Here is a 10,650-nt window from a genome sequence, read left to right on the forward strand (position 1 = left end):
TTTCGTTTTTCATATTCAGGTCATTGTTTCTTGTGTTTAATGTTTATTAGTGATGTGATTGGGTACTAGAATTATTCCATTTACCTGCGGATTTACCTGCAGAAACGTTTCTGCAGGAATTCCTGTGAAATTTGCTGCGGGTTAGTTTAATGATAGATTATAGATTACTTAGACTTATTGTAATTTAAATCACTTCTTTTGCAAGATCACTGCGGAAATTTTTTAAAATTTTGAATGATATACACAAGTTGACTTAAAAGCAGGATAAAAAATTGTGATAGAAAATATTTGAGGGACCAAAACTTAAATTTTTATAAGAAATGAAAACGAAATTTAAGATATTTATAGGGAATAAAAACAAATTTAACCCTTATATTTATTAGTTTAGGCCATGATCCATGAACTTGGTACTATTTGAGATTTGGAGACTTTTTTTTCTTACAGCTTTTACGTTCAGGGGTCAGTTATGACATTAATTGGTTATAGCCCCTTCCCGATCGCAGTTGCGAGGGATCAAACTGTAGTCTCCCTACCAAGTTCAGCGTCAATCACCACTGAACCAACTAACTATTAAGATTTGGAAACTTAAGTATAGTGGTGTTACTTTTACAAAGTGTTGTGAATTCGTCTTAAAAAATCACACCAATAAAAGAACTTGATGTGTGGAGCAATAGAACGGCAACCAAATAATTAGGCGGAATAAGCAATAATAATAATAATAGATAAACAAGATAAAGGAGAAGAAAGAACACGATAATTTGTTTACCCAGTTCGGTCCAATAATGACCTAGTCTGGGGGAGAGAGCAGCCCCTCCGTTCCACTATATCAAAGAGTAACGCTACAAAGAAATTCCCAATTGGGTTACAAGAATTAATCCTAATTCTACCCAAAACCCGAATCTCTTCCCGTGGCCAAGAGACTCAATTTGATAAGTGTTTCCCAAGGTGTAATCAATCCCCTTTGCCCAACCCTAGAGTTATACCAAGAGACAACCCCTCTTGTTTCTCTCTAAAACCCTAGCCTTGTGTCGGCGGCAAATCCTAATTGAAAACCCTACATTGTTGCTCCCTTTCTCTCTCTCTCTCTCTCAATTTTTCTATGAATAAAGTGATCCCTATTTATAGAAAAATATATGCCAAAAACTAGTAACAAATCTATTTTAAAATAAAACAAATCCAAGTCAGAATACCCTTCAAGAAAAGATTTTTCCCAAAAAAAACAGCAAAACAACACATGCTGTCAAAACGCGCTGCGCCTGGGCGTGAGCTCCCATGCCTGGGCGTGAGAAGGCAGAATTGATCCCAGTTCTGCACGCTTGGGCGCCAGCTCCCACGCTTGGGCGTGAGCAAGCAGAATCTCCCAAAAACATGATTTTCTGACTTCTTGTTACCGAGATTTCAAGGCATATCCAACAATTCTCCACCTTGCCTTTAAATCGATGGTGATCCGATCAACCACCGTGCTGCTCTCTCCATCTTGAATCTTCTATTCAAGATCACTGGATCGTACCTCATTCTTCATCCTCGGAATGCCTTCCGCTCTCATGAAGATCTTGCATCACACTACCATAGGATTTTAGGTAGCCCCACAAGATTCACCGCACCCTCTTCAGACTCCGAAGTGGTCAACTTCGTACCTCCCTGAAGAAACGCTTGTTCCCCACTATCATCGGCATTTTAGATAGCTCAACAAGCTCCACCATCCTTCTTCAGCCCCCGGATTGTGCCTTTTCCGTCCTCCTGAAGAATCGCTTGCCTCCGACTATCCATGGATTTTTGCGATAGCCCCACAAGCCTTCACCACTCTTCGACCCCGGAATGCCTTCCGTACTTTCGAAGTTTTGCTTGGCTCCAAACCAACCTTGGAATTTTTAGGTGGTTCCACAAGCTGCAACATCAAACTCTCCTTGTATCCAACTACCTCCAGTAGTCTCACAAGTTACCAAGTCTGATTACCTGTTGCTTTCAATTGCCTCCCTGAAGATCCTCTCAAGGTCTTGCACTTCTTCAGCCACAATTGAAACATAATCCACAAGGTCTCCATGGTCATCCCCTTTGGTTCAACAATACCACTCTCCTCCATATCTCCGATTAGATAGCCAAGAGTTAATGTTGACTGTCTACCACTATTGGAAGACTCCACCTCAAACTGAGTTTCCACCAAAGTATACCTACCATGATCTCCACCTTGTAACACGCAAGACCTTTTCAACTCTTCTGAAACATACTTCAAGCTATTGTTAGTCTCCAACAATTCCAGTTCAGTTCAACACCTAGTAAACCTTGTTCACTAGTCCAACTAAACTCATGTCACTAACAGGTCCACCCGAAGTCCCACAACTCAACTACATTATGAGAGTCACCTCTAGTTATAGATGCATGACCAACTATCTTTGCATCTAAGTTCAGAAACATACCTCACATCGTGTAAAGAAACTCACGATTATCAAACTTCGTAAGACAAACTGAACACATACCTTGAACCTTCAAGCTTTCCGTTTTCAAGATGAACAACTCCACCTTTAACTGGCTCTAGAGTCTCAAAGTATTCATTCTTTGAACACATGTGAAAGGAGCATCAAACGTCCATGACTCAACACTCCAACGATTCCTAACTTCCACTAGCACCTCCACATAATAAAGTTGTTGTTTCAGAAGTAACCCGAGTATTATTACCACCGCCTCTCCAGGCCGACCGTCTTCGCCATCTCCATTAACCTTTTATCTTCGAGGCACCGGATAACAACACTCCATGTTTTATCCATCACCCCGAACATTAAAATTGCTTCCATCTTCACTTTCCACAATTCCAAATTGCTTTTGGAAAGTCCCTCGATATCCGACTTAAAACCCATGGTGCTCACTTCAAATTGTTCCAATTGCCCCACGGTGGGCGCCAATTGTTGTGAATTCGTCTTAAAAAATCACACCAATAAAAGAACTTGATGTGTGGAGCAATAGAACGGCAACCAAATAATTAGGCGGAATAAGCAATAATAATAATAATAGATAAACAAGATAAAGGAGAAGAAAGAACACGATAATTTGTTTACCCAGTTCGGTCCAATAATGACCTAGTCTGGGGGAGAGAGCAGCCCCTCCGTTCCACTATATCAAAGAGTAACGCTACAAAGAAATTCCCAATTGGGTTACAAGAATTAATCCTAATTCTACCCAAAACCCGAATCTCTTCCCGTGGCCAAGAGACTCAATTTGATAAGTGTTTCCCAAGGTGTAATCAATCCCCTTTGCCCAACCCTAGAGTTATACCAAGAGACAACCCCTCTTGTTTCTCTCTAAAACCCTAGCCTTGTGTCGGCGGCAAATCCTAATTGAAAACCCTACATTGTTGCTCCCTTTCTCTCTCTCTCTCTCTCAATTTTTCTATGAATAAAGTGATCCCTATTTATAGAAAAATATATGCCAAAAACTAGTAACAAATCTATTTTAAAATAAAACAAATCCAAGTCAGAATACCCTTCAAGAAAAGATTTTTCCCAAAAAAAACAGCAAAACAACACATGCTGTCAAAACGCGCTGCGCCTGGGCGTGAGCTCCCATGCCTGGGCGTGAGAAGGCAGAATTGATCCCAGTTCTGCACGCTTGGGCGCCAGCTCCCACGCTTGGGCGTGAGCAAGCAGAATCTCCCAAAAACATGATTTTCTGACTTCTTGTTACCGAGATTTCAAGGCATATCCAACACAAAGCATTGCACTAAAAATAGGTTATGCAAAGCGACCTTTGCATTTAAGAATTAAGAGTAACATGATGAACAGACAAGTTTACTTTACTTTACTCGTTAAAGTGTTTACCTTACTAACTTTCCTCGTAATGGGTTTACTTTACTTTACTCAATAACAACAGTGGCAAAAGAAGTGTCCCACGTTACAATAAGATATAACGATTTGCAAAAAAGAAAATAAAACCAATAAGAAGTTACGTACTGTACTTACTAGACATATACTTTCGGCTGATGCAATGGGTCATTGTACCCTAGAGTGGTTTCAATGTAATTTTTCTTCGAGTAAATTAGTCATGACAATATAACCCATGCCTGTGTGTATCTGTCCATCTCGGCTCGATTTTGATGGGAAAAATCTGAAATGATTGGGTTTTCCTCAATTTTAAAAGAGGGGCCAAGCGATAATTGAGACATTGATACCAACTCTGAATCCGTCTCCGAACCCTCCACACTTATATTTAATTATATTTTATTTCTTTTAAATTATAAACTCTTAAACAGAGTCGTAAATTATATATATAGGTTTATTTTTATTTTCAAGTTGTGTATTAAACAAATCTTTTTTCCTATTTATATTTCTTTGTTTTTCCTATTTTCACTTTTTTTTTGTTTATTTATAAAGAAGTACCAAAACTCAACCTAAATCATGACCCAGACCAAAAACTCAACATAAATTTATATGGAGGTGAAGCAGAATGAGGATGCTCGAACCCCATTGAATATTAGTCTGGGGTTCTACTTTTTATCCCCCTGGAAAATTGGGGCGAGTTTGAGGATCCTCAAACTTTACGGGTTTGGGTTTGGGGAAGGCAAAATCCGTCCCCACCCCACTCCATTGTCATGCCTAGAGTAATTAAAGTAGGAATTGTTTTTTTGAACAAGATAAAGTAGGAATTGTTGATGTACTATAGATAGAAATAGTGTATTGGGAAATTTTGCTTTTTCATTTATTCAAGATTACGTCAAAAGTTGTTTTTTTTTTTTTTTTTTACAATGAGGTGTAGATCGAACCCGGGACTTATAACATACTTCCCAAATCCCTCCCCACTAGACCAAACCTAGTGGCTTAAAAGTTTTATTTTTACTTTTCTAAATTACCCTTTCGAATGTACCCTTACTTTTTTCAAGATATAATTACTATTTATCCTTAACAAGTGCACATGTTAGCTTCTCCAATAAAGCAAACCCTTTGAGAGGAAACTTATTGAGTAAAGTAAACCCTTTATTTATTGAGTAAAGTAAAGTAAACTTGTACTAGTAATAGTATGTTGATCATGTTACTCGTATAATGCTTTGAAAAAGAAACTCCACTATACCTGTATTCAGCACCAATCTCAACCATTCATTCATTCATTCATTTTGTTTCCTTATTTATCAATCATCACGCTTAGATGGAGAAAAAGACAGAGTGTAGCACCAAAAGAGCGTGAGAGGATTCAAATTCCACTAATTTAGAGGCTTTTTCAAATATGGTGGCAAAAGAGTTAATTACTCATTTAATACCCAATAAGTGATATTACTTGCTTAAAAAGGGACAAAGAAATCTGAATAGGTAGGAGTATCCAATTAGAAACACTCTGTCTCAAGTTTCCAATATCAAATTTTACCCAATAAGTTTTTTAGTTGCTTCTACTTGCTGCCATGGCTGCTACTAAAACAGAGGACTATGTGCCATTGAAACTTGTGGTGGATGAAGAGAGCAACAAAGTCCTCTTTGCTGAAGCAGGGAAGGACTTCGTTGATATTCTCTGTAGCTTCTTAACATTTCCATTAGGAACAATCACAAGACTTGTTCAAAAAGAGTCGAACACGGGACCAGTTACAATTGGTTGTCTCAACAATCTCTACCAAAGTGTGGCTGATCTTGACAAAGAATGTATGAAAACAGAAACGAGCAAAGAAATGTTATTGCAGCCAAGTTACTCACTCAAAGATTATTGCAGCGATCTTAAACTTAATATTGACGACTCTCAACCCACAAATTACTACATCTGTACGGATTTTGATCATTGCTATATGTCTCATGTTCTTAGCACTTCCTCAATATGTGGTTGTGGTAGACATTTGGATCCTGTTGTTAGTCTCAATAAACAATTCTGCAATGGATTTGTTAATGATGGTGCAACTTTTGTTATTACTGATGATCTAAGGGTCATTCCAAACTCCATGGATTTTACAAGCTTTAGTATGCTCCATAGTTCTGGAATAAAAAACATTACTTTGGCAAAGGAAATTGCCATCAATGTTACTAAGCAAAAGGTTTTCTTTTATATCACTGCTCTCTATATGTTTCTTTTTTCTTTTTAACAATTTGATTGGTACATTATGGCTCAGTTTGGTAAAAAATAGCGGATAGCTGATAAGCTAGCTTATAGCGCATGAGCTTATAAAGGATAGCTTATAAGCTAGCCTTTAAGCTTATAGCGAATAAGCTAGCTGATTGAATTTGTAGTGTTTGGTAAAATTAGTGGTCGAACTAACTTATAAGTATGAAATGACATAAAACATAGCTGTATACTAAACATAGCGGTACACCACTTCTTTTCTTCTATATTTTATCATTGATTGATTGATGCTACTACTATATTCTATACAGGTATTGGATCTGCTAAAGTGTTCTTTGGTTTCTAAGACAACTCTGACCGATTCATTTTTACGAACAAAACCAACCCTTGAAGAGTCATCAAGGATTTTTGCTTACAATGTTGAAAACACAAACGATATTCAAATCAAACTGAACCTAGTTTTAAGAAAATCAGATGGGAAGATATTGTATGCTCAAGCAGATCATGATTTTGCGGACTTACTTTTGAGTTTTCTCACGTTTCCTTTGGGCGGAGTTGTACGTATATTTGGAGGGAATTGTTCCTTGGGCAGTATTGATGCTTTGTACCAGAGCATAGTTGATTTAGATGAAAACAAATATTTTGTGACGAAAGAAGCAAAGAAAAGGATTGTTGATCCTCACTTAGCGCCACAGTTCAAATTAAGCAACCAAATTTTACCAATTTGTCAGCCACGTTCGGAGTTTTACTATCACGATGAATGTTTTATAACCTGTGAAAAAAGAGATTACTTTGACGATTTAACAGATAAACAAGCTGTTTATCTTAGAGGAATTGTTGAAGGTTATGTGAAGGGGCCAAGAACTTATGTTGTCACAGATAACTTGGTTGTAACACAATCATCTCCAACTTCAGCTTTACATTTAATCAACTATTTTCAAACTTCTCTTGATGACCTCAAAGAAAAGGTTATCAACATTGGCGTTAATGAGGTACTATGAAATTTTAATTCCTATATTTATTTACAATGAGATTAATTAATGCAAATTATAATTGCTAATTTTTTTTCTTCTTGTGTGTGTGCAGATTTTTAGCATTCTGAAGGCATCTTTAAACTCAACATCAACTCTAACAAATGGTCTTGGACATTTGGTGATGGAAGTACAAGAGGAGAAAATGATTAAGATTGACAAGAAACTCAGTTTTTATTAAGATTGACATTTATGCAAACTAGCGCGTTCATTTCATATTCTTATTTTTTGTTTGTATTTCTCCATGAATACCAATAATCCAACATATGTTCTATCTTTATTTTTATTTTTTTAGGAAAATCATTATATGTTTCTGTGTTGGTATTTCAAATGAAAGTCGAGTCCCACATTGGGTAGACCGATTTGGATCCTCAGCAGCGGCAACCTCAGTTGCGGTGCCTGATACTAAATATGAGCCCTTCAATTAATCCATCACATATTAATCATGCTATGCTTTATTTTCTGGTGCCGCATAATACACATATATACTATTTGTTCTTCCCCACATTGATATTTTAAGTGTGTGCGATCCTATTAGTGAGTCGTTTATGGCAAATACGAGCCACGTTCATCGACAAACTTTGAAGTGGATTTTGAGGTATTTGAATGGATCACGTAGTGGTGGTTTGAAGTACACATTTTCAACTCAAGGGAAAGACGCTTTGGATGGTTATGTGGTTACGGACTTTACGGGGAATGTGGATACACGAAAATCCTTTGCTAAGATTATTGTATGATGTTCAGCTTCACTGTAAGTTGCTCCGGTGGTCATTCCGGAAGACATTAATAGAAACATATAGATGTGAGTAGATAATTTACCTTATGGCAAATAATAAGTTATTATTTTTATGGGAGAAACAATTTTTTTAAAGAGAGGCTAATTTCATTCAAATTTAATTTCACTATTTTATTTACTTTAAAGATTTGGTGTTAATGGTGCTAATTTAGATCTTCATGTTTTTAGGTGGGTCTAAATTAGCAGACCCCTATATATATATATATATATATATACGGGGAAGGTGAATGTGTTGGTCTTTTTGGTATATGAGGTGTGGGAGATGGAACGTGAGTAAGAGTATTAGGATGAGGTGATGTTTGAGGAATTAATGTATTGTGTTGTTCAGCTTATGGCTGTAGAATGAATTCATCAGATGATAAGCACTTTCGTATGTTTCCATTTGCACATAAGATCATGAAACTCATTTGTTGAGTTATCATGATTGCACACTATTAAAAGTGCATTGAAATTCTTGGTGCAGGGTATGGAAGCACTTTTGGTGTGATTCCTACAAACACATACACACTTTGGATATCGTTATTGAATCACGCTTTTATGCTATCATTGATTTATGTGATATGAGTGTTGGGGAAAACAATATTTGTTTGATCATTGCTTTGAACAACAAATGTTTTCATTCTTCATATTTCCTTATGCCAGCATGAAGATGACTTGGCTAAGAGAATGAAAGTCTTCAACAGATATCTAGAGGATGAAGGATATTGACTTTGAATTTTATATCTTCTATGTTATTTAGAGGATGAAATGATCATTTTTTGCGTGCAGGTCTAGACAAACATTGAAATTCTGGCACGCAAGTAACAGATGTCGTGGACGATGTTGAAACACTAGGATACATAATGTCGAGTGCAATGTTATGATATCGTACCAACACATAACACAATAGACAAGTTAAAATAAACTGCAGAATGTAAATAACACAAGTTGTTTATTAACCCAGTTCGGTGCAACATCACCTACTCTGGGGGCATCCAAGTCAGGAAGGAAATCCACTATAATAGTATTAGTTTGAAGACTTCAGCAAACACCTCAGTTTACATCTTCTCACTTAATCACTACTCGTGTCAACTTTTAGCTAGGAACTCTTAGATATGAGACATCTCTCCCTCAATTAACACAACCAGTGTTTACAAACGATAATAATCAGAAGGAGACACACTATAATAAACAACCTAACTTCGTGATTAAAATCTTAAGAGTAGATCACAATTACAACTCAACTAAACAGACGTACTCTGGCATCAAAGTGATACAAGAGCGGCTCACATATATAACAAAGGACGGACTAAACCTTAAAGACTCTTTTTTTTATAATGGTTTCAGCGAGTAAAATAGGTTTAACATTTTCCTTTATATAGCCTGAGCAACGTCTTCCTTTATAATGTTTCAGCTCCAACAAATCTCTTCTAGAGGCAAAATATGTTTTCCACAAATATATTTGCACCAAATATTTCTTCCATAAATATATTTGTTGTTCTTATATATATTTTCAGTAACAATCTCCTTGAAACACAAAGATATATTTGAAACATATCTTTTATATTTTCTGAAGCAATATTCACAAAATATATTTTAAAACTGAATCTTTTATTCCTTAATATTTTAGGAAAATCTTAAGGACAAGTAATACATAAACCGCATTCTGAAGATTCTGGAAACACATGTGTCTTGACACACAAGCTTGCGTGAATTATTTCTTCAACCAAATTTTTCAGAGATCTCACGCAAAAATAAACCTTCCAAGAACGCGAAGACAGAGCACGCTGATATCGTACTTACATGTTTGGGAAATCTGGTCCAAAATCTTGCTAGAACATTGTTTTAACAAAATGAGGCCAACAAACATAATCTTCTTTTGGGGTCTCAAGTAAATTGTCCAGACGATGGACAAATCATGTACTGAGACTTTGTTCTTCTGGGGTCTAGATGATGGTTAGTTTGGATCAACGAATGGTCCATGTTTTTTATGAAGCCTTGGTGTGATGCCCAAAGGACATATAACGTGACTTTGACTCTTTTTTTTCTACTGTGTTAATCTAGAAGATTATCCTAAATCCTAATAATGTGAAGAGGATCATAAGAATGTGTTTGATAATATTTTTGAGATTGTTTCTCATTCCTACACACCAACAAGCAGATAAATTGTTTATTTTATTGAGATATTGTCACTTCGTCGATACATTTATTCACACAACTAATTTTTTCATCATTTTTTATTGTTGTCTCTTTTTGAATTTTCCCATGTCTGTTACGAAAGGCTATAAGATAAATAAAAAATATAAAATGAATTTTAATAAAAACAATTATGATAAAAAAAATGATTGAAGTTTAATTATCATCTTATATATATATATATATATATATATATATATATATATATATATATATATATATAGGGGGCTGCTAACTTAGACCCAGTTGGGTCTAAGTTAGCAAGGTGCACCTTTTCAGTTGGACAAAAATACCCATTCTTTTTAATTAATTAACCAAATTACCATCAATGGACGCGGATCCAGTGTCGCGCGCGTACCGCTGGACCATGGTTACAAACCGTTGATTTCCATCAGACAGCCAAGATCTGATATCATCAAGACTGTCTGATCAATCAGACAGCCCAGATCATCCGAATCCATCAGATTCCAGCGCGTGCACCACACTGGATTACACCCTGGAGAGAGAAGAATCTACTTTTTAAAAGCAGGACACGTGTCGCTGTCTGATCGGCTGGCAGTGATTTTTTTTCCATTTAATACTTTGAACTCAATTATTTCGTTGTAAATTAATTTTTTATTT

At 36.2% G+C, this 10,650-nt stretch overlaps 1 protein-coding gene across 1 annotated transcript; it reads left to right on the forward strand.

Moving 5' to 3' along the window:
* The first annotated feature begins 5,032 nt into the window (after positions 1–5,032).
* Positions 5,033–7,504, forward strand: LOC123888737. Its single transcript, XM_045937893.1, has 3 exons — positions 5,033–6,001; positions 6,339–7,019; positions 7,114–7,504. The coding sequence occupies exons 1-3, from the start codon at positions 5,384–5,386 to the stop codon at positions 7,237–7,239; spliced, it is 1,425 nt and encodes a 474-aa protein (XP_045793849.1). The 5' UTR covers positions 5,033–5,383; the 3' UTR covers positions 7,240–7,504.
* Positions 7,505–10,650: the final 3,146 nt, after the last annotated feature.

Source organism: Trifolium pratense, linkage group LG6, assembly GCF_020283565.1.
Source record: "Trifolium pratense cultivar HEN17-A07 linkage group LG6, ARS_RC_1.1, whole genome shotgun sequence".
Classification (NCBI taxonomy): domain Eukaryota; kingdom Viridiplantae; phylum Streptophyta; class Magnoliopsida; order Fabales; family Fabaceae; genus Trifolium; species Trifolium pratense.

What these genes read in the sequence shown, in the direction of transcription:
- LOC123888737 (XM_045937893.1), top strand. Translation starts at nt 5,384, where the DNA reads ATGGCTGCTACTAAAACAGAGGACTATGTGCCATTGAAACTTGTGGTG. An exon ending in TCAATGTTACTAAGCAAAAG is followed by an intron (nt 6,002 to 6,338) that starts GTTTTCTTTTAT and finishes TATTCTATACAG; the next exon opens with GTATTGGATCTGCTAAAGTG. An exon ending in TCAACATTGGCGTTAATGAG is followed by an intron (nt 7,020 to 7,113) that starts GTACTATGAAAT and finishes GTGTGTGTGCAG; the next exon opens with ATTTTTAGCATTCTGAAGGC.